Below are 25,219 nucleotides of genomic sequence, written 5' to 3' on the forward strand. Positions count from 1 at the left end.
ATCCCAATTCCCACCCCGCTCCAGGGCAAGGATACTGTAAAATCCCCATTTCCTCCCAAACAGCTGGGACTCGGGAGGCAGCGAATAGATGGAGGCGGGGCCAGAGGTGGTGTAGGAAGTTATCACCCAGCCCTCTCCCAGAAAAATGAAATATCCTAGGAAATATTAAAAAGGCAGAATATTTCTCTTGATGTGAAAAGGAAGAAATATGTTTCAAAAGACAGAATAGCTCCCTGTAGCAATAGCAGTTAGCAATAGCAGTTAGACTTATATACCGCTTCATAGGGCTTTCAGCCCTCTCTAAGCGGTTTACAGAGTCAGCATATTGCCCCCAACAACAATCCGGGTCCTCATTTTACCCACCTCGGAAGGATGGAAGGCTGAGTCAACCTTGAGCCTGGTGGGATTTGAACAGCCGAACTGCTAAACTGCAGTCAGCTGAAGTAGCCTGCAGTGCTGCATTTAACCACTGCGCCACCTTGGCTGTAGCCTCCTGCCCATCCCCACTTTGTCAATGGGCCATTAAGAAGACCAAGCTAGTCCACCTTACATAATAAAAAGTTCTCCCCTTCAACTCCAGGGGAATGGGATTAAGGCATGATAATATTGGCACTTTACCCAACTTGTCACATGGCATCGGAGAACTCAACCAAACCTGGATTCAAAATGCAGCCTAGAGAGTTGTCCCTGCATGGCCCCATGGGAGTCTGACAACCAATCAGAATACAAGCTGGGACTCAGCATCTCATATCCAGGGACTCAGCATCTCAGTCCTTCCTTCTCTCTTCTCCACCAACATTGAAGCATATTGTCACCTTTTCTGTTCAGGGCTCAAGCCATGTGGTCCTGTCCACCATTAAAACCATCTTTCCAAGCAGCCTCCATGTCTCCAGTGTCTTTTCCCCCACTTGGAGCCGAACCCAGAAGGACATTTCTTTCCTCAGTGGTATTTACCGATTCTCTCAACTATTCAAAATTTCCGCTACCAGTTCGCTAGAACCAGTCAGAACTGGCTGAATACCACCTCTGGTGCTGAGAATTCTGGGAGTTGAAGCCCAAATATTCAGAGGGCTTCCTGATGGGCTACAGCTGGAGTACAGGAAATACGAAAGGACAACACACCTTTGTTGGCCTCCCGGTTGTTTGTCTATGCAACTGCCCTCCGTTTCCACCACAGTTCTCAAAACAAAATTGTCAAGATTATTTTTGAGAGAGAAATGCTGTTTGGGGGGGGGGAGTTGTTTTTAGGACTAGCTGTTCTTTCCAAAGTTAAGCTCTCACTAGGAACTTTGATGTGCTCCATTTTTGTTTATCTTTAATTTTGGCACACCCAAGGCCTTTACCATGGTGTTTTTCCAATGGAATATCATTTCTGATCTTGTGGCCAGTCGTGCCCAGAAAGCACAGTTCAATCTCATTCAATTTTGGCAATATACAGAAGTCCTACATAAACGATTTGGCCCAAAGCACCATAGATTTCCAAATTAGCCTGCCTCACAGCCAGGCTAATTTGGAAACCGTGCTCAAGAACAGTCATAGGAAATCAACACTATTATAATAAATAAACTGGCCTAGAAGACACAGAAAAAGATGACATACTCAGACTTTTCTACATAATAATTCCTGCCTGCTTTGTTACGTATGGCTAAAAGAGAAAGACTACATTTCAGATTTTTTTCACTATGTTATTATACTTCAATCAATATTTAAGGCTTTCAATTAGTTTAAAATGCTGACACATACATATCTCTTCATTATAGTTTGTAAAAATGTCATAAAGCATCAGTCTAAACTTCACATCAGAGTGTTAGCTTACCGAGGGGTAAGGTTTATTTTGTCACCAATGTTACAGGTATTCATGAATAAAGTTGTCAGTCCTCAGTGGACTGGCAAACTTATTTTTCTTGTCATAAAAATAGAAATTATGTAGTAGTAGTTCCAAAAGGCGAGTCAAGAAATGATGGATGGAAAACAGGAGTGGGTTCCAGCAGGCACTAATGCCGGTTTACTAGTCTGCGCACTTCCGTTCTGCGGATGCGCAGAATGAAAAACAAGATGGCAGCGCCTATGGCACTGCCCAGAAACCGGTTTGGGGACGTGGCAGGCCTGGATCGCTGCCGGTTCCAGCGGACCAGGCCACCAAACCACTACAAACTGGTAGGAACCAGGGGTGGGTTCCTGCCAGTTCAACCTCTTATATAGAAGAGGTTCCACAAATCTACAGTGCCGTTTAGAACCGGTTCCAGCTCCCTCCCCCCGCCCATCCGCACATCATCAAGATGAAGAGCGAGAGGAGGAATTCTGGGAGTTGAAGTCCACAAGTCTTAAAGCTGTCAAGTTTGAACACCCCTGGGTTTTTTTTTCTAAAGGGTTAGGGGTGCAAGGGTCTTGTTCCTTGACAGCTTTAAGACTTGCACACTTCAATGCCAGAGTTTCTGAGCCAACATTTTGGTTGCCAAGCAAGAGCATTGTTAAGTGAGTTTCACCACATTTTATAAGTTGACCACACCCACTCTGTCACATGGCTGGCAAGCCACTCCCACCCAGTCACATGGCTGGCAAGCCACTCCCACAAAGCAGGCCACACCTACAGAAGAGGTTCTAAAAAAAATTGAAACCCACCACTGGTAGGAACCCACCACTGATGGAAACTAAGCAAGGAGAGAATCAACCTAGAACTAAGGACAAAATTCCTAATGGTTAGAGCAGGGGTGTCAAACTGGTGGCCCAAATCATGAGCAGACCATGCCCACCTCAGCTCCGCTAAGGGAAAAAAATGTTGCAATATGTCATGTGACAGCAACGTGACGCTGTGAGTTTGACACCTGTGGGTTAGAGCAATCAACCAATGATATAGCTTGCCTTCAGAAGCTGACGGTTCTCCATCACTGGAGGCTTTCAAAAAGAGACTGGAAAGCTATTTGTCTGAAATGGGGTAGGGCCCTGATGGTGAACCTATGGCATGCGTGCCAGAGGTGGCAAGCAGTGCCCTCTCTGTGGGCATGCGTGCCGTCACCACCTGCTCTTCTGGTTTAAAAAAGACAGTTTAGGGACCATTTGTGGGCTGTTTTCAGGCCAAAAAATTGTCTGAAAAATGGCTTAAAACAGCTTGAAAATGGCCCGGAAAACAGCCAAAAACCAGGCATGCACGCACCGGTCAGCTGGTCTTCGTGTTTCTGGCACTCCACACATGCACACGTGCATTTCGGTTTGGGCACTCAGTGCCGAAAAGGTTGGCCATCACTGGTGTAGGGTCTCCTGCTTGAACAGGAGTTGGACTAGTCCAGTGTTTCTCAACGTTGGCAACTTGAAGATGTCTGGACTTCAACTCCCAGAATTCCCCAGCCAGCGAATGCAAATGCTGGCTGGGGAATTCTGGGAGTTGAAGTCCGGACATCTTCAAGTTGCCAACGTTGAGAAACACTGGACTAGGAGATCTCAAAGTCCCCCTCCAACTCTATTATTATTCTATGTGCTTTGTTCTTAGAACCATTCATTAGCAACTTTTTAAAGTTAGATGACGTTGAAAAAAGTAACTTATAACCACACTAAAACCATTGCAACATGTCCATGAGACATGCGATTAAAATTTGGGCACCTGACAACTGGCATGTAGTTACGATGATTGCAAAGTCCTGGGTTCATGTCATCACCATTTGGGGTCCTCCCAATAGCAGCAATAGCAGTAGACTTATATACCGCTTCATAGGGCTTTCAGCCCTCTCTAAGCGGTTTACAGAGAGTCAGCATATTGCCCCCAACAATCTGGGTCCTCATTTTACCCACCTCGGAAGGATGGAAGGCTGAGTCAACCCTGAGCTGGTGAGATTTGAACCGCTGAACTGCTGATCTAGCAGTAGCCTGCAGTGCTGCATTTAACCACTGCTCCACCTCGGCTCAGGCAAACCCAAGTGTGGCTCTTGGCAAACCCACTAGCCTGCCTCCCAGGCAAACCCAAGTGTGGCTCTTGTCCCCCACTAATGTTCTGGATCCCAGTTGCACCTACTTTCAGGCCAAAATAATTTCACAATAAAGCTGCTGCAATCAAGTATCCAAGCGCAACAATCCAATCCCAGCCAATTTTATAAACTTTTGCTTTGGTTCTGGGGTTTTTTTCAACCCCTGTCTTCTTCCAAAACCCGGGGCTTCCAAATGCTGTAGTTTTCCAGCATGAGGTTAATTGCCAGCTACATAATTGTAGATATTATGCTGTCAATGGCAGGCTCTTGCAGAAATAAAATAAACATTGTTCCCTTCCTCCCACCCCCTCATCCTTATCACGCTGGCGAGGCAAAACCTTTAACTAATGAAAACTGTATTAATCAAGCTTGACTCATTTGACATGTTAATATTCCAAAGCCTACCTCAAGGCCTGTTGGAGTTGCCTGAATGGACAAAAAAAACACTGTTGCGTTTATGACTTACCCAAGGAAGAAAGTTTTTTTCTTGATCTTCTCTGCTAAAAAACAAATAAACCTGGACTTTCATCTGTCTAGGGAGTTTCTTAGTCATCCAGGTCAAGGTTGTCCCAAAGTTGCTTTCCCAAGAGGCATCTGGACTTTCTTGTTTTTCTTTGAGAATGTTTCAACTTCTCATCCAAGAAGCTTCTCCAGCTGTGACTGGATGGTGGGGAATGGAAGGGTTTATATTTCTTGCAGACAGCTGGTCATCTACATTCTTTCAGAGAGTCATTGTATCTCTCCTAAATTTAGGATTGCATTGGCTTTTTTCATATAACATTTGGTTAATGTGCCCTGATGAGTTATTTATTCCAGATAGAATTTCATGGCCTGATCTCGATCTCTCTCTTTCTCTCTTTTGAACCAAACTCATTTGGAATAGACCTGATTGAGCAACTAGAGATTAAGGGAGACTGGTTTAGCTCTGATCATGAGAATGTAAGAAAAGTTCTGCAGGGTCAGATCAAATGTCTAACACTCTATTCCCAAAGATCTCAATTAAGTGCCAATTAAAAACACCAAAGGGAGCCATTAGCTTTCCCCAGGGGTGAAATTCATTTTTTTTGCCATGGTTCTGTGGGTGTGGCGTGGTGGACATGGCAGGGGAAGGATACTCCATTCCCACCCCATTCCAGGGGAAGGATACTGCAAAATCTTCATTCCCACCCCACTCTGGGGCAGCCAGAGGTGGCATTTGCCAGTTCTCCGAACTACTCAAAATTTCCACTACTGGTTCTCCAGAACCTGCTGGATTTCACCCCTGGCCTTCCCTTTCATGGTTCCCAACAACTGGAAACAAAAGACATATTGCTCATGATAGAAGAACGTACACATACAGTTGAATTTGTCTATCCCTTTGTAGGAAGTTTGCACCCACCCCTTCCTAGAAGAATGAAATATTCTAGGAAATATTAAAAAAGCAGAATATTATATTTTTTCTGGATGAGAAAAGGAGAAACATGTTTTAAAGACAAAGCAGCTTTCTGCAGCTGCAGCTCTCTGCCCCCCCACCTTCAGCTCCAGGGTGATGGGATTAAGACATGGCCCTCAGGACTAGCCTTCTATAGGATTAGCCTTCTACCCATATCACTACATGGTACCTGGGAAGATTACATCATCCAGCAAGGTTCAACCAAGCCTGGGACTCAGGACAGCCTACAGAGTTGCCCCTGCATGGCCCCATGGGAGTCTGACAACCAATCAGAATACAAACTCAAATTCAAAAGCCCAGAGAGGGCATAAAACTCAGGCCCTCTCAGCATCTCTTCCCCTTTTTTCCTTCACTCAACATCTTCAAGCCATGTGGTCCTGTCCACCATTAAAACCTTCTTTCCAAGCAACTTCCATGAATCCAGTGTCTTTTCCCCCACTTGGAACTGAACCCAGATGGATATTTCTTCCAACACTTTTTTAAAGACACTCCTTCTCTGAGTTGGTAGCCATCACTGCAGCTTAATAATTTCCCCAGATTCATCATCACCCATGAGAAGCAATACTTTTATATGTGTGGAATAGGTCGCTAGTAATTTAATGTTTCTGAGTTCCTATATTAAAGGAAGAAAAGAGGCAGATACTTTCAGGTGTTTTTCATGCTCTGCATCATTTTATATTGCCATTTACTGGTATATTGTGTCTTCCCTTATTCAATTTCCCCCCTAAATGAAACATTTTCTCATAGAGGAATAGATCTAGTTACTGGAGCCTTTGTGCTGGCCTCAACTGCTTGTTCTTATGGACAAGCCCAGATGAACCAAGGAAGGTATGAATAGCTGAAGAGAGAGCCCTTCCATTTTGCAAGCTGCAACTCTGTTAAGCTAAGTCTTAGATATCCCAGGTCCAAACTTGAGATCCAGAGACCCAAATTTTGAACAGTGGCTTTTGCAAGCCACAGCAACAATGCATGGATAGAGGATTTGATTGTACCATGTCAAACTTGTAGATAAAAATTTGCATTGTATCTCCTACACAAAGGATCGTGCGCTCCATTGCTATTGCAGAACAATGAGGACACACTTAGCTTTTATAAACTGAAACTTTTATATTTGCAGATACACAAAAGGATTGCATACAAAGCTGTAGAGCACTATGTGATAACAATGACGCATTTAGGAATGAGTTGTGTTCAATAAACCATAATATTTCTTTTACTTGTGGGTCTGTGTGATGTGAGGATGCAAGCCAAAAGTATTCCTCAGCATCTTAAAGACACTGCTCCACCTACTGGGGAGAAAAGTATGTTAGAGTTTGCAGCAACCCAACCAGCACACAAGTAAATAATTCAGCCAGATTCGTTTACCGTATTTTTCGAAGTATAAGACGCACCTTTTTCCCTCAAAAAGAGAGGCTGAAAATCTGGGTGCATCTTATACATCGAACACAGCAATTTTTGCCTCCCAAAGCCCCACCCCTTCACCAAAATGACCTTCCATAGCATTATGGAGGCTTTCAGAGAACTCCTGGAGGCTGGGGAGGGCAGAAATGAGCAAAAAACAGGCCGTTTTTGCCCCCCAGCCCCCAGCAGCACTCTATGAGCCTCCATAAGGCTATATATGTATTTTTCTTTGACAAAAATGGGCCAATTTTTGCAAAAAAGGATATTTTTTGCTTGTTTTTGCCCCTCCCCCCGAGCACTCTGCAAGCCCCCCCCAAGGCTATTCATGCCTTTTTTTAAATGGGGGGGGGCATTTTGGGGAGGTTTGCAGAGTGCAAAAACTTTTTTTTTCCTTTCTGAAAGCTCTTTAGTTAGAGTGATTGATGAGAATTAGATTGATCAAATGCTGTGCCAGCAGAAACAAAGTCTTAGCTGTTTCAGATTGTCAGAGATTTCTTTCTCCAGCACATTAATAAATACACCTGGAAACATCTACCTACCTACCTACTCTCTCCCTCCCTAGCTACTTACTGTATTTCTCTATCTCTATCTCTCTCCCTCTATCTATCTATGTAGCTACCTACTTTCACTCTATCTATCTATGTAGCTACCTATCTATTGTATTTCTCTCTCTCCCTCTACCTACCTACTCTCTCTCTATTTCTCTCTCTCTATCCCTCTATCTACCTACCTATCTACACTCTCCCTACCTATCTACTGTATTTCTCTCTCTATTTTTCTCTCTTGATCCCTCTATCTACCAATTTACCTACTCTCTCTCCCTCCCTCCCTATCTACTGTATTTCTCTCCCTCTCTCTCTATTTCTCTCTCTTTATCCCGCTACCTACCAACCTACCTACTCTCTCTCTCCCTACCTATCTACTGTATTTCTCTCTCTCTCTCTATTTCTCTCTCCCTCTACCTACCTACCTACACTTTCTCTCCCCCTCCCTCCCTACTATATTTCTCTCTCTCTCTTTTTTTTTCTCTCTCTCTATCCCTCTATCTACCTACCTACTTTTTTTTAAAATTTGCCTGTTCAAAACCTCGGTGTGTCTTATACTCCGAAAAATACAGTATATTAGAAACTTCTTTGTATACAATACCATAAAGCAGAAGCCTGAACCAGAACTGAGAATCCAGAAGTACAGAATCAATAATCACAGAAGCTATAGAATCACAGAAGTACTCAGAAGCTCTGAGACGTCTGGGTCACCAAACAGTCCCCATTGCCTAACCTGTTACCATGTCTATTCCAATTCATGAACCCTTATATACTGACAAAGTCATTATACTTTATCCTTCCATTCCAGTCTCTTCCAATTTTATGCCCTCTAATCCAGGGGTCTCCAACCTTGGCCACTTTAAGACTTGTGGACCAACTCCCAGAATTCCTCAGCCAACAATGCTTTAAGATAAAGCATTGTTATCACATAGTGTTCTATAGTTTTGAAGTCCATATGTCTTAAAATAGGCCAAGGTTGGAGACCCCTCCTGTAATCAGTGTTTATCTTGATAGATTTAAGATGTGTGAACTTCAACTCCCAAAATTCCCTAGTATAATCGCCAGCATGCTAGGGAATTCTGGGAGTTGAAGTCCAGACAGGTTAAAGTTGACAAGGTGGGGAAACATTGCTCTAAATCAGGGGTGTCAAACAATGGGATTCAAAAAATTTACTACTGGTTCTGTGGGCATGGCTTGGTGGGCATGGGGGGCAGGATACGGTAAAATCCCATTCCTTCCCCACTTCAGGGGAGGGATACTTCAAAATCCCCATTTCCTTCCAATCAGTGGGGACTAGGGAGGCAGAGAATAGATGGGGGTGGGGCCAGTCAGAAGTTATATTTACTAGTTCTCCGAACTACTCAAAATTTCCACTACCGGTTCTCCATAACTAGTCAGAACCTGCTGAATACCACCTCTGGTGTCAAACTCATGTTGTCAAGGCGGCGCCATGTGACTTATCTCCTTCGCTAAACAGGGTGTGGGTGTGGCCAGCGTGTAACGCATCCAGCCCTCAGACTACCTAAACAACATTGAAGAATTTTGTGGCTGTGTGCATGCAACATACTTGATCATGGTAAACATAGACCTAAAAAATGTACTCATGCAACATGCTAAGCTTGGATACTCTCATTTTCATAGTTTTTTCTGATCAAATGGGTGTGAATCCCCACTTTTTAGTTCAGTACATTGTGCAAACCTAGAATGTGAGCTAATTAAGAAACCAAATCAATCATGTTATGGGAACTTAATCCATGGTTGATAATCTGCAACACATCTAGCGGTTACCCCATTGTTCTGACCCCCGTCGTTCCACACCAAAGCACACTCCGAGCCAGAGATAAATTACGGCATTTAATTAACAGACAAACAGGTCCTTGACAGCAACCCAGCATGGACAAGCTTGGGCAGCAATAAACACAGATAAGGCTTGGTAGCAATCCAGCCTGCCAAGCTCACACAAAGTTCTCTGACATTCGATTCTGTGTTGACTTCTGCAAAGAGGGGCGTGTGCACAAGTAGCTTTTTATAGTCTGGAGAGGAGCCTAATGACCACCAGCTGAGAGCAATTACCTCCTGTAATTGCATAATTGTTTCTGACGCCTAGTAGCTCTTCGATGGCATGCATCCAGGAACAACTCACTAGTGGCCGCCAGCTCACTCTCCCTTGTCTCCTCCCCACTGGTCCAAGGCTCAGGTGCCTCCTGGTGGCCAACCAGCCTCTCTGCGCCCTGCTCGGAGTCGGAACCCTATCCAGGGTTCTCCACATCCTCCAGAGCCGACTCAGAGGGCCCCTCGCTGTCGGAGTCTGGTGGCAGCTCCAACAGCACCTGCTGGGCCACAACACCCCATGTAATAAAAATGCCACAAACAGAGCTGAAGTTTCTCTTCTTTGACTACTTCCTTGAGACACAGGTCAACGTCAACAATTTTCATATGTCATGAGACGTGTAAGCCAGAAGTTCATCACTCAATGCATCGATGCTTTATACAATTTGGAAAGTTCATCTTGCCAGCTCAAAGATTGCAAGACCTGCTCAAGCATGATGTTCATTTGTTCCTGGCTCAAAATAGAGGCAGAATGCCATGAAGGTGAAACCAACCCACAGATTCATCTGAATCTCTGGGCAGCTGACAAAACAGTTTTAAATGACATCAAAATAACAAAAAAATTCAATTCAAAGATGAAACCAAATAAAAGGTAGACCCTACAGGTGGCCCTTGATTTACAACCACAATTGAGCCCAACAGTTCTGTTGATAAGCAAGACATTAGGTAAGGGAGTTTTGCCCCATTTTATAACCTTTCTTGCCACAGTTGTTAAGCGAATCACTGCAGTTGATAAGTTAGTAATCTGGTTATTAAGTGAACCTGGCTTCCTCATGGACTTGGCCTGTCAGAAAATTGCAAAAGCGGACCACATAATCTTGAGACAGAGCAATGGTCATAAATATTAAAACAGCTGCCAAGCAATCTGAATTTTGATCACGCGATGCTTCAAAGGTCGTAACTGTGAAAAATGATCCTAACTCACTTTTTTCAGTGCTGTTATAACTTTGAATGGCCCTTGAACGAACTATTGTAAGTCAAGTGTTGGAAGAAATGTCCTTCTGGGTTCGGCTCCAAGTGGGGAAAAAGACACTGGAGACATGGAGGCTGCTTGGAAAGATGGTTTAATGGTGGACAGGATCACATTGCTTGAGCTCCTGAACAGAAAAGGGGGATTACATGCTTCCAGATGTTGGGTGAAGAAGAAAAAAAGAAAGAGATGCTGAAACTCCCTGGTTTTATGCCCCCTCTGGCCTTTGATCTTGAGCTTGAATTCTGATTGGTTGTCAGATTCCCATGGGGTCATACAGGGGCAACTCCCTAGGCTGTGTTTTGAGTCCAAGTTTGGTTGAGCATTGCTTCTTCCCAGGTGCCCTGTGGTGAGATGGGTAAAGGGCCAATACTATCATGCCTTAATCCCATCTCACCCTGGAGCTGAAGGGGAGAGAACTTTGTTATGTAGAATAGACTGCCTCAGGCCTTTTAATGGCCCATTGACAAAGGTGGGGGCTATTACGAGTGAGTCTGTTTCCTGCCTAAAAACATGTTTCTCCATTTTTATCCAGGGAAATATAATATTCTGCCTTTTCAATATTTCCCAGAATATTTCATTTTTCTAGGAGCAGGGTGGAGAACCGAGGTGGCGCAGTGGTGAGAGTGCAGCCCTGCAGGTTACTTCAGCTGACTGCAGTTCTGCAGTTCGGCTGTTCAAATCTCACTGGCTCAAGGTTGACTCAGCCTTCCATCCTTCCGAGGTGGGTAAAATGAGGACCCAGACTGTGGGGGCGATATGCTGACTCTGTAAACCGCTTAGAGAGGGCTGAAAGCCCTATGAAGCGGTATATAAGTCTAACTGCTATTGCTATTGCTATGCTAACTTCCTACACAAGGACTCCCTGTATAACAAAATTATAGTTGAGGTGATCATTTCCATCCCTAACTGTCAATACAGCCACTGGTTTAATAATTGGGGTTTTGTGTGCATATGTGCCACCCGCACTGCTAACTTCATCAAAAATCCCAATTAAGGAGTTCTCTGCTGATTTTCTTCCAAATCCACACGGCAGTGCCGATCATTCCATCTGACACTGTGTAAAACCGGATTCTGATGCCAGGATTTGAAAAATTCCACTCGGTTATCTTCCTGGGCTCAGGATGGGCTCAGGATGGACTCAGGAAACCATTAATGCTTCCTTTAAAATATCGCTTTAGAAGTCAGCGATAAACCACACCACAACCCTCTGCGCCCTAGACAAAGGTTGCTTGATGAGCATGCTGTTGTAGCTTGGAAAACAAAGGCTGTTTTGTCCAAGCTGATACTTGGTTAGAGAGTTTTCACTGGCTGGCTCGGTTTCAAACACACAGATTAGTTGAACATTGAAAAGGAGGCGTGAGGCGGGGGGGGGGGAGTGAAACTTTAGAAATAACACCCAACATTTCTTAATCTGGAGCTCCCCATGAGATAACAAAGCATCTATGGTTCTGGAGCTGCTAATTGTTATCTGAAAATCGGGGAGCTTTTAAAATCCCCATTGACTTCACACTCTTTTTGGGGGGGGCTGGCACTCTGACTGAATCCAGCTGTTGATTTGATTTCCCCAAATGGAGCGTGTCTGGAGCACTGTGTGAAAGCAAGAAAAATGATTGCTGTGCAAATTGTGACAGCGATGCTTGAAGCCATGTCATTGGTGTTAGACCATCGGCAGAAAAAGGCTCTCAACCGTATGGAATTGCTCAGAGTCCCCTTAAGTGCAGATTCCACTCTATTGGTTTTTTTTAAAATGATAGTTATATGTATGCATTAGAAATATAAATATACAGAATATAATAGAATAACAGACAGTCCATCCCCCTGCTCAGGTAGAAATCCTATATCATTTCAGACAAATGGTGTTCCAATCTCTTCTTTAAAAACTTCCTGTGTTGGAGTATTCACAACTTCTGGAGGCAAGTTGTTCCACTGATTAATTGTTCTAACTGTCAGGAAATTTCTCCTCAGTTCTAGGTTCCTTCTCTCCTTGATTAGTTTCCATCCATTGCTTCTTGTCCTGCCTTCAAGAGCTTTGGAGAATAGGACGACCTCCTCTTTGTCGCAGCCTCTGAGATATTGGAACATATATCCATTCATGTCCTTCTTTTCATTAAACTAGACAAACCCAATTCCTAAAACTGTTCTTCATTTGTTTTAGCCTCCAGCCCCTTAATCAACTTTGTTGCTCTTTTTTGCACTCTTTTCAGAGTCCCTACGTGTGTTTTTTTTATATAATATGGCAACCAAAACTGGATGCAGTATTCCAACTTTATCCAAGTGACACTTGACGTGATCTTGATTTTATCCCTCTGTTAATGCAGCCTAGGACTGCGTTAGCTTTGAATAATAACTGAGTAATACTTGAATAATAATTGCATTAGATAACTATATGTAGAACTGTAGCTATTTACAGTTATTTATAGAACTGCAGAAAAAACAATTACTACCAATTTGCCTTCCATTGAGGACCTGTACACTGCACGAATCAAAAAGGGGCCTGTGAAAATATTTACAGACCCCTCACATCCTGGACATAAATTGTTTCAACTCCTACCCTCAAAAGGAAGCTATAGAAAATTGCACATCAAGACAACTAAACACAGGGACATTTTTTCCCAAACACCATTACTCTGCTAAACAAATAATTCCCTCACCACTGTCAAACTATTCATTAAGGGTGCATTACTATTACTATTAGTCTTCTCATCGTTCCTATCACCCATTTCCTCCCATTTATGACTGCAGGAATGTAACTTTGTTGCTTACGATTACGTATCCTTACGATTTATATTGCTGTACCTTATGATTTTTGATGAATGTATCTTGTCTTTTTATGTACACAGAGATCATATGCACCAAGGACAAATTCCTTGTGTGTCCAATCACTCTTGGCCAATAAAAAGTTCCATATGACTATTCTAGATCACTTACTACAAAAACGATATATATTTTTTTCTTTGTTGTACATTTTCGCTTTTTAAAGCACTTTCTGATTATTGTTTTTTTTAACTTTTCATTAGCAATGTATTTTTATCTTTGTGCTTTATTCCCCATCTCCATGTTCTCTACTATTGTTTTACAAAGCACAAATGTACATCGATAGCTCTATCTGTTGTTTGATTGCTTTTCCAGCATATAAAGCTGGAAAGGTGTTTTCTTTTTCTGGAGGGCAAAAGTTTCCTAAAGAGAGATTGCCATTTTCAAATGTCAAAGGTTCGCCCATCTTTGACGTTAGTAATACATTTGTCTAATTTTTTTTTTAGAAAACAATGAAAGCTTTTCCCCCAGAGGTAGATGTGCAGCAAAACATATGGTGATTACTAGGAAATTTGGCTTCCATACATTTGTAGAATTAGAAGGGCACATTGTAAGCAGAGTCCAATTCCCTGCTTGGTATAGCCGTCCAATTTAAAGCATCTCTTTGACAGATGTCTGACTAATTTTTGCTTTTTAAATGAGTTGAATTGCCGCATTTATCCAAAAGGAAGGTAAGCTTGAATGTTTCCTCTTCAAGGAGCAATAGACAGAAAGCTTCAGTTGTCCTCCATTTTTCTATTCCCATCAAATTCTATAATGGCCTTCTTCTTTTAAAGATGAATTATTGGAGAATACTCTTCTTTTCAGAAAGTAGCAATTTGAATGTTTCAGACACACAACACACAGATTGGGACACACTTGCCCTCCCCCCCCCCTGTGGAATGCACAATGGTTGAATGAACTACTGTATCGTTACCTATCTTCAGAAATTAAGAAAGTATACAGCATTGTTGCATTACATAACAGACACTATCAAGGGAGGTAGAGTTGACAATGTAGGCCTAAAACTTAAATTCAAAATTAAAAGATTAGGAAAAGAAGTTTGGAAGAATTAAGGGAAGTTGATTTTATATCCATCCATCCATAATCAATATGTATAGTGTAAATGCATTAATGAAATGAACATAGTCTAGAGCCCAGTGTGCACATGTATCACCTCCCCTGTGAGAGCTGCATTGGTGCTGATTTGCTTCTGGGTGCAATTCAAGGTGCTGGTTGTCACCTTTAAGCCCTTCACGGCTTGGGACCAGGTGATCTGAGAGACCGTCTCTTGCCGGTCACATCTACCCGACCCATCAGTGCAGGGAGGCAGGGAATATTGTGGGTCCCATCCCCAAGAGAGATACACCTGGTAGGACCCAGAAGAAGCGCCTTCTCCGTGGTGGCTCCCTCTCTCTGGAACGTCCTTCCACCCTATTATTAAATTTGATAATAAATTAATAATAAAGTAAAATCACTTCCAGTAGTTTCACACTTACGGAGGTAGTTCTCCCTTACAATCATTCATTTAGTGACCATTCAAAGTTATAACAGGACTGAGAAAAGTGACATGACCATTTTTCACACTTACCAGATGTCAGCGTTCCAAATATCATGCAGAATTAAATCAGAGTCGAAGGCAAAGCTATCCTTAAAGTTCCAATTTAATAAGGCAGGCATGTTGGCATCGTGCTGTGGGATTCCAACTCTGGAAGTTACATCAGAATCCCACCCAGTTAAAAGTTCATGATCTTGCCCCCACACCCACAGTCCATCACATGGTCCAATCTTTTTCTTCCACGCTGGCGTCTACGTCTAACTGTTTCCGGTTAGGTGTAAAGGTTTGGGAGACAAAAGATGATCTTGAGCTTCTAGGAAGGAATTTCTTATTTTGAAAACAACACATTCTACCCTTTGCTAAATCCCCCCGCCTTAATAAGAGTGTGGCAGGCCAAAGATTCTTAAAGGAACCGCTGCAGGCCTGACACCAGCATTACAGGGTCCCTGTGGTTACATGACCAGAATGGGGACACCTGCCAACTGTCATCTATCTATAAAGGTGGGAGAGCCCCATGGTTATGTATCATCTTTTGCCATCTTCTGACAAGCAAGACAATGGGGAAGCCAGATTCACTTAACAATTGTGTTACTAGTAGCAGTGTTTCACTTAAAGGCAGAGGTGGGCTCCAGTGGTGGGTTGCAGGTTGTACGCCCCGATATAGGTGTACTGGAGCCTGCCCGGAGCACCGGATACCATTCCTGTATGGTGCTCCGGAGGGCCCACCTGCCCGGCCGTCCGCCTTACCAGTCTTTTAAGTCTTCAGGTCTTCCACGCACTCACATGGCGCGTACTGCGCCTGCGCGACACTCCACTGAGCAGCTGGAGCGTCGCAGAGGCTCGCGGAGGCCCTAAGACACATGTGTGCATTGCGTGCATGCTGTGGGCATCCATGTGGACGCTGCCAGGCCCATTCCAACCATACCGGTTGGAACGGGATCCGGAACCCATCACTGCTGGGCTCCTAGCAGTTTGGACCGGTTTGACTGAGTAGGTTGTAACTTGGCTGGACACACACCCAAACCAGTTCTATCCATGGCACCATAGGTGCCGCCATCTTGGTTTTTGCTTTTGTGCATGCTCAAAGCATTTTTTTAACTTTTTTGCATGTGCGGGTAGTGCACATTAAGCATGCGCGCGCCCGATGTGCGACCCTGAGTGAACCGGTAGTAGAAGGAGCCCTGAGTCCACCCCTGAAGAAAGGTCACAAAATGGGACAAAACCCATTTAACAACTGCCTTGCTTAGCAACAGAAATTTTGGGCTTGATTGTAAGTCAAGGTCTACCTGTAGCCACCTGAAGGCCATTTGCCACTTCCAGGGGACCCCTGTGCCCCCCTCCCCACATGCCGTTTCATTATCCAGCCCTCAGCTCTAGAAATACCAGCTTTCCCTCAAGTCTGAGCAGATTTAATTTCCAGATTCAACAATGGCCAAGTGCTGCCACCTGCTGACAACTCATGGTATAGGCTCAATTAATGCTCTTGCTAGATCGTATATATTGATGCTGATTTGAGCCGTGTTATTGTAAGTACTGAAGAGTCAATGGGAAATGCTTGCATCTACCTCTGTTCATCTTTTGGCTGTATTGTTTAAATTATTAAAAGGGACTAATTGTTATAAATCATGATATGTTGACCTCTCCCAACAGGCACACTCCCAGGATACTAGTCGCAGTATAACGATTGGGACTAGAAGGTCTGCAGTCATTAAGTGAGTCATCATGTGACTGTACCCATTTTACAACCTTTTTCCCCCTGCAGTTCAAGCAATTCACAGTCACTAAGCGACTCCTGGTTTCCCCACTGACTTTTGCTTGTTGGAGTTGGCTCGCAAATGGCGATCACACAACTGTGGGATGTGGCAGCGGTTGTAAGTGCAGAGTCTAGTTATAAGTCACTTTTGTCAGTGCCGTCCTAACTTCACTTGGTCTCTAAACAAACGGTCCTAAGTTGAGGGCTTCCTATGTGCAACTACAAAGACACAGTAAGAGCACAGAAATTGGATGGAATTGATTGACAAACTGATAAGATACAAAACTGACCTGAACTGGAAATAGCCCCATTCATTCGTCTGTAGTATTTGCGCCGCTGGGGCTTTTGCGACACTTCGGAAGCCTATTCACTACCGTTATCCCCATTCTGTGGGGAGGTAAACCCAGTGGCTATTAAAAGCAAACAGAAAATGCATTGCCAGCATCCCCAGTGGCAACTCATTTGCCTGCTTTACTTCTCGATCGTCACGTTACGATCGCTATTTGCCTCTGAAACCTGCTTCCTGCACAGATGATGCCTGTTGTTATGTGCACCGGAGGTGATTAATGTGAAAGTGTTTGCATCCTACTAAACAGTGGTGGGTTTCAATTTTTTGGGGAACCTCTTCTGTAGGTGTGGCCTGCTTTGTGGGAGTGGCTTGCTGGCTATGTGACCAGGTGGGGGTGGCTTGCCAGCCATGTGACAGAGTGGGTGTGGTCAACTTATAAAATGTGGTGAAACTCACTTAACAATGCTCTTGCTTGGCAACCAAAATGTTGTCTCAGAAACTCTGGCATTTGAAGCACGCAAGTCTTAAAGCTGTCAAGGTACAAGACCCTTGCACCCCTAACCCTTTAGAAAAAAAAACCCCAGGGGTGTTCAAACTTGACAGCTTTAAGACTTGTGGACTTCAACTCCCAGAATTCCTCCTCTCGCTCTTCATCTTGATGATGTGCGGATGGGTGGGGGGAGGGAGCTGGAACCGGTTCTAAATGGCACTGTAGATTTGTGGAATCTCTTCTATAGAAGAGGTTAGAACTGGCAGGAACCCACCCTGCCACTAAAACAATGGGCAAGATCAGGGCTGCCAAACTCTCGGCCCATGGGCCAGAAGCATCACACTCTGGCCACGCCCACACCCAGTTTAGTGAAGGGGAGCAATGTCCGGATATGTCACAGGACACCTAGATGACAATATGAGTTTGACACCTAGATGAAAAATATAGAGTTGGGGAATGATAGAAGAATCCCCCAACAGCCACTTCACTCTCAAGGTAAAAAAGAGCAACTAAGATGATTAATAGTTCGGAGGCAAAAACACATGAAAAATGGTTGCAGAAATTAGGTGTGGCTGAGTCTAGAAAAAATAAGGACTAAGGTAACATGATAGCAGTATTCCAGTATTTGAGGGGCTGCCACAAGGAAGAGGAGGGGGTCAACTTAATTTCCAAGGCAAGAAAAGAAAGTATGGTTGGAAACTAATGAAGAAGAGAAGCAACATGGAATTAAGGAGAAACTTCCTGACAGTGAGAACCATTAACCAGCTTGACTTCAGAAGTTGTGGGTGCTTCATCACTGGAGGTTTTTAAGAAAAGACTGGGCAGCCACCCTATCTGAAATGATGTAGGGTCTCCTGCCTGAGCAGAGGGTTGGACTAGGAGACCTCCAAGGTCCCTTCCAGCTTTATTCTGATGGATTGATATAAAATGAATCACTTTGTAAATAGCAACAGCAATAGCAGTTAGACTTATATACCGCTTCATAGGGCTTTCAGCCCTCTCTAAGCGGTTTACAGAGTCAGCATATCGCCCCCACAGTCTGGGTCCTCATTTTACCCACCTCGGAAGGATGGAAGGCTGAGTCAACCTTTGAGCCGGTGGGATTAGAACCACTGAACTGCAGATAACAGTCAGCTGAAGTGGCCTGCAGTACTGCACCCTAACCACTGCACCACCTCGGCTCCTAAATAGTAAGGGTTCAGCCACCATCAGTGATTTATGAATAGGCTCAGAGGTGGATTTCACATCATTTTACCACCGGTTCGCCGTGCACTGAAAATATGAGAGCGCGTGCAGGCATGCTCACTTTCACTTGCGTTTGGGCCTTCTGCACATGCTCTTTGCTTGCACACGCAGCTTGCACACATGCACAGCTTAGAAAATGTGGCTAAACAGAACAACATAGCGCCAGGACGGGTGGGTGGCCACAGGTAGCCGCTACCAGTTTTCCCAAACCAGTCCAAACCCGCTGAATAGCACCACTGAATAGGCTAGTTGATTAAGGGATCCGGCAATGCTGGTTAGGGAATCCTGGAAGCTGAAGTCCACACATCTTCAAGTGGCCAAGGATGAGAAATAACTGCCCTAATTAACATCTGTGCATAGGCCGTCATTTTACTGACTGCAATCAGGAACAGCAACTTTTGTCACTAAGCAGCAGGGTTGTTGAGTGAAATGCCATGCAACTGTACTGACTTATGACATCAGCTCCAGCTGTGGTCATTAAGCAAATCACCAGAGGTAAATTAATCACGATGTCATGTGATTGCAGGTTGCCACTTCCTGCAGGCTTCCCAACTGACTATCCAAACCTCGCAGTGAAGGTTGCAAATGGCAACCCTGTGATTGTGGGGTTGCTGTGACGATCGCAACTTGGAAGATTGTTTGCAATTCTCCTGTTTCATAATTTCAACCAGTCGCTGAATAAGTGATTGGTTTGCAAAGGCTACAGTAGATACACAACAACTCATCTACATTAACATACAGTAGCATTGGCGTGGCCTGAAGCTCCACCCTCTGGCTACAAATGGTATTGAATGTTCACTAGCAGTTAAAACTGTCCTTCAGAACAGCTGATCTTCCCCACTCATCTACTGATTGCAAAGCTGCTAACTTATGAGGAATCCCAAAAGCCCTGGGCACCATTGTTGCCCAAATAGGTGTACAACACTCTTTTGTTGTTAAAGATGTTGAATAATGTACTTCAAATGCATACGTTCCAAGGTGACACTTAAAAGGAATTTACTTAAGACTCGGGCGATGTCGCAGATCCTGCCAAGTACTTGTGTTATAGCACGAAGTCTGAAATCCCAGCAAGAATTGTTTTCTTTTAAAGGTAAAGGTTCCCCTCGCATGCATGTGCTAGTCGTTCGCAACTCTAGGGGGCAGTGCACATCTCCGTTTCAAAGCCAAAGAGCCAGCGTTGCCCGAAGACGTCTCTGGGGTCATGTGGCCGTCATGACTAAATGTCAAAGGTGCACGGAACGCTGTTACCTTCCCACCAAAGGTGGTTCTTATTTTTCTACTTGCATTTTTACATGCTTTTGAACTGCTAGGTTGGTAGAAGCTGGGACAAGTAACGGGAGCTCACTCCATTACACGGCACTAGGGATTCGAACTGCCGGCATTTCTGATTGACAAGCTCAGCATCTTAGCCACTGATCCACTGCATCCCTTCTTTCAACTATACTTTCCTTTTTAATGTTCATGTTTTGGCAGTTTAGCATTGCTTTGAAGTTAACTTTGGAAAGCAGGAATGCTGCTGGGCTCCACAAGATCCTGCGGCGTTCAAAGGAAGATTGGAGCAAATGAGAGCCAGTGCTTCAATGTGAGGGGCTATTGACTTACCCCCTCCTCAAAATGGCAAGGCTCAATGAAAAGGGAGGTTAGGGTGGAAACAGGGGACTAGTACCAGTACCAAGTACTACCAAGCCGAATGAAGTTAAGGAAAGACTTAGGATGCCGCTGAAGCTATCTAAATTGAAAGATTTGTTGTGAGAATTTGGGAATGCTGGAGAACATTCTGACAGGAAAGAAAAAGCAGGGAGAACATGTAGTTAACAGTCAAGAAATGACAACATACTATCCTTGGCTTGTAATGCAAGGATGGGAAAGAGATCCGTATACTTGGGGGTGATCCTTAAAGGGATATATTAAATTCAGGGTCAAATTCTTCTCACTCGTTTTGAAAACAAGATCTTTGGTAGCGCCCATCAGTTTCTCCAAATTCCAAGCATAATCACCGAAAAAGTGTTGGAAGGCTTCCATCAATACAATGTGGCTGTGAGACTCCTGACATAGAATGTATAATACATACTAATTATTATTTACAAAAGAAATGGGGACAAAAAGGCATGTTTCCAGCACATTCTGAAAAAAAATACAAGAGGTCTCTGTTATACCTACCCCTACACTTAAAAAACGTTAGCAAACTAAAGCTTTCTCAGTACATACTGTATTTTTTGGATTATGTCAGGTTTCCAAGTGATAAAAACCCATTCAAAGAAGAAATGTGCAAAGTCCATCTTCGAAAATAAATTTCAAATAAATGAAATGGCTACACATGTCAAATTCGGGCTCAACAATTTGATGCTCTCCCCCGCCCCCCAAAGTAGGTGAAAATTTCAATGCGTCTCATAAAGCGAATATTGAGGTAGGTAGTGGTGGTGGGAGGGGGTTGGTGCGGCACCAATCAGCTGTTCTAGAATAGGTGGTGGTGGCGGCAGTGAACGTACCGCGCCACTGCCAAACTGGCCACGGCAAGTGGGTGACGCTGAACAAGCCGCTGTGGAGGCGAACGGGCCATGCCAAAGGCAATCGGGCCAGATGAATACTAGATGGATGCTAGGAGGCAGAGGTAGAATTGTTTTTCTTGTTTTCCTCCCCGCAAAAAGCTAGGTGCATCTTATAGTCCGGAGCATCTTATATTCTGAAAAATACCATAATTACTTTTAAGGAAATCTTTCTTTCCTACATGTACACAATTTGCTTGAAAAATATGTTGACAAATTTGTGATTCAGCATACCACACAAAAACCATTAGCCTGGGCATGCTTGCATGGAGCTTCGCGTGCCTGCCAATCATGCAGAGCCACCCCCTTCCCTCCCTGCCAAGCCAGAATGGTTGTGGACTGATGGTGTCCACAAGTTCTTCGTCATTAAAATATTCTGAGGCGGTATCTCCTACAAAAAAATGAATATTGGCAGTTTTAGTTGGGGGTTTAATTAGAAAATAGTCCATTATACCCATTATTGAATGTTCATTTTATATAGTTTAAAAATAAGGTTCTGCAGATAACTTCAATGAAACACATGCAACTCAGCCGCAGAAATAAAACGATTTTTTTCTCAGAATAGCCATTTAATGACACTTTTTAAAATATATCTCAGAGGTGACAGGAGATTTCAAAAAGCATACAGGATCTGTTTGGCAATAAGTTAGTGCATGCTCATAAATAGTTGATTGTGCATATACTCTCTTCATCCAGGAACAAGATGCTCCATTTATAAACTCATTCATTCCTCAGCTTCAGACCCTTCATCATCATGACTGATCTGGAAATAACGCAGCTCGTAGGTCTCCTTGTCGGATGCTACCACGCGCAACCAGTCACGAAGATTGTGCTTCTTGAGGTACTTCTTCGTGAGATATTTAAGGTACCTTTAACCAAATGAAGAAAATGATTTAGGTTTAATATTTCATTTGAGTCTACTAATTAAAGGGGGGGGGGGGAGCAGAAGACAAGAATTCTGAAAAAGTAACCTTAGCAAACATCTGATGTGTTCACTTTAATCAAGCCAAACAGGAAGGCTAAGAAACTGAATTCAACTGCAAAGTCATTTCAGATATCATCAATGCACCTCTATCATCCCCAGCAATTATCTACCTCTAATCTTGCAAGATTGTCACGGGGGTGGCTGGGAATGATTATAAGAACTGCAATGCTACCATATGTATGCAATTCCACCCTCCTCACCACCCACCTCCCAACAAAAGGACAAGACTCCAGTGGGAAGGATCTATTAACCAGTGGAACAGCTTGCCACCAGAAGTTGTGGATGCTTCGTCATTGGAGGGTTTTAAAAAGAGCCTGGAAAGCCACTTGTCTGAAATGGTATAGGACCTCCTGCTTGAGCAAGGGGCTGGACTAGAAGGCCTCCAAGGTCCCTTCCAGCTCTACTCTTCATTCTGATTCTCATCTTATGTGGAAATATGGTAAAATGGCAAGTCCAATTTTTATAGGGAATTTCCATTAAATTTGCCATCTAATGCAATATATTTTACAATATTTAACTATTTAAAATTATTAACGGTGATGCAAGGAGCGAAAGAAAAGCTGCAATACAAAATTAAAAGAAAAACCAACCTTTTTGAGAACTGCTTTTCTGACGTTACTGTGATCTTATTTTTAAAGCGTTCAATGTGAACTACATTCCCCAGGTTTCCTGTTTTTCCATTGACTTTAATTCTCTCATTCAAGAACTGTTCCTAATTAAAAACAAAAGAACACTAGGGAATGGTGCCCTAGGTGTGGGTCTAGGGAAGGAACCCTAGCCAGGCAACATTTGTTATTACACTCACTGAATATAATTATACCATACAAGCACCTCCCATGAAGCATATTAAAATTAATTCCACCAAAGAAGCTTAGCAAACACAATACGTACTGTATCTATATGCAAGCTTTCTTATATCAAATTATACATCTATGCAATATATCTGGTAGCTAAGGGACTAAACTAGATGAATACATTTAATAAGAGGGAGTATTACAATTAATTACTTTTTCAGGGAAGGATTTCCCAGACAAAATTACTCTCCAAGTTTGTTTGCCTGAAATTAGAATAGAATAGAATTCTTTATTGGCCAAGTGTGATTGGAATCGCAAGGAATTTGTCTTGGTCCAAATGCTCTCAAGTGTATATAAAAAGAAAAGATAGATTCATCAAGAATCATAAGGTACAACACTTAATGATACTCATAGGCTATCAAATCATATAGGAAACAACACAAATCATAAGGATACAGGTTAATCATATAGTCATAGGTGGGAAGAGATGGGTGATAGGAACGATGAGAAGATAAATAGTAGTGACTTAGACTTAGTAAATAGTTTGACAGTGTTGAGGGAATTATTTGTTTAGCAGAGTGATGGCGTTGGAAAAACTGTTTTTGTGTCTAGTTGTTCTGGTATGCAGTGCTCTATAGCAGTGTTTCTCAACCTTGGCAACTTGAAGATGTCCGGACTTCAATTCCCAGAATTCCCCAGCCAGCATTCGCTGGCTGGGGAATTCTGGGAGTTGAAGTCCGGACATCTTCAAGTTGCCAAGGTTGAGAAACACTGCTCTATAGCATCGTTTTGAGGGTAGGAGTTGAAACAGTTTATTAGCTACCGTATATATGCCTAATTTTTCCCAAAAAAGAAACTACCATGATGAGAATTTTCTATCTTCCTTAACACTTAAGCTTCATCTTATAGTCTACTATATGGCTCCTTAGAGGAGTAAGAAAGAAGTTACTTACAAAGTTTCCCGAGTCAAATATGCCATCTTCCACAGGGTGGGTAAGATCAAGGTTATACTTGCAGGCTGTCCTTTTCAGTTTGTCTTTTTGCTAAAAGAAAGCCAAACAGGTTAACCTCTGCTATTTATTTTTTTATTTCGACAATATCAAGGTTTAAATATTCTATAAGAAGAGCCTTTCCTTAATCTGCACTGAAAACCAACCCACAATGGGGTTGTCACAGGTTTTATTTAAATCTCTATCCAAGGCCTGGGCGGGATTATATATATAGCCTTTATTGTCATTGTATAAAATAAATACGGAATTGGTTAATAATAAATACAACGAAGTTCTGGGAATTGAAGCGTAGCCACCTTAAGGGGACCGAAACTGAGAAACACATCTATAGCAGGGGTCTCCAACTTTTGGCCACTTTAAGCCTGGAGGACTTCAACTCCCAGAATTCCCCAGCCACAAAGCTCTATAGGATCTATAGATCAGTGTTTCCCAACCTTGGCAACTTGAAGATGTCCGGACTTCAACTCCCAGAATTCCCCAGCCAGCATTCGCTGGCTGGGGAATTCTGGGAGTTGAAGTCCGGACATCTTCAAGTTGCCAAGGTTGAGAAACACTGATCTATCTATAGGATCATTAGCATATCCCCCCCCCCCCAAAAGCAACCTAGATCGTTTATTATTCACCCGCTTATTTTATCACTGGCTAGGCTGGTCTCCCTCCAAGAAGGGCTGGCAAGGCTCTTTCGCAAGGCAACCCTCGCAGAGAGAAGCTGAACTACTCTTGCTACCACAGCCTCCTCCACCTCGGAGCGGCTTCTTCTCCCCAGCTCCCAACGAAAGGAGCGAGCCCACAGCCACCCCACAAAGGCTTTTCTGTTCCTTTCCCTTCCCTTAAAGCACCGCTTCGCTTCGCCGACGACCAATAGCGCATGCGCGCGCGCCCAAGAACCCCCCCCCTCTTCCCCAGCTCACCGGCGCCATGTCGACAAGCTCTTCGGATCCCTGAAAAGGGCCACGGTCTCCGCGCGGCCTTCTTTTATAGGCGATCCGCCTGTGACGCAATCTACGTCAGGCGTGCCGCACGCGCCCGAGAGATGTTGTATTAGAAGGGGGCGCCTCTAGGAAGCGCCGCTCTCTATGATTCCGGTTGGAGGCGTTTCTGATTCAATGAAGAGCCAAGGCATGCCGGGTAAGAGAGCCCAGCGCCGTTCACGTGGCGTTGGGACTCCAATTTCCGGGGTTTTAAGCCGAAGTCTGTTCATTTGGAAGCGATGATTCACTAACGTCTCTCCCTGATTGCATCTTAATTCCACTCATTTCCCCCCCTGTATATAATGGTTTAAGAGTATTCTAGGACGGCTGGTTTCCACTTCCACGCCTTGATTAAGAAGCCCACAC

The 25,219-nt window shown here is 43.6% G+C and overlaps 1 protein-coding gene across 1 annotated transcript; it reads right to left on the reverse strand.

Annotated features, from left to right (window-relative positions):
• Positions 1-21,624: 21,624 nt before the first annotated feature.
• RPL22L1 (ribosomal protein L22 like 1) lies at positions 21,625-24,898 on the reverse strand. The gene is made up of 4 exons (XM_032224772.1): positions 24,794-24,898; positions 23,826-23,915; positions 22,669-22,790; positions 21,625-21,962 (listed from the first exon to the last, which is right to left on the reverse strand). The coding sequence occupies exons 1-4, from the start codon at positions 24,800-24,802 to the stop codon at positions 21,818-21,820; spliced, it is 366 nt and encodes a 121-aa protein (XP_032080663.1). The 5' UTR covers positions 24,803-24,898; the 3' UTR covers positions 21,625-21,817.
• Between the last annotated feature and the right edge of the window lie 321 nt (positions 24,899-25,219).

Source organism: Thamnophis elegans, chromosome 10 (genome assembly GCF_009769535.1).
Source record: "Thamnophis elegans isolate rThaEle1 chromosome 10, rThaEle1.pri, whole genome shotgun sequence".
Classification (NCBI taxonomy): Eukaryota; Metazoa; Chordata; class Lepidosauria; order Squamata; family Colubridae; genus Thamnophis; species Thamnophis elegans.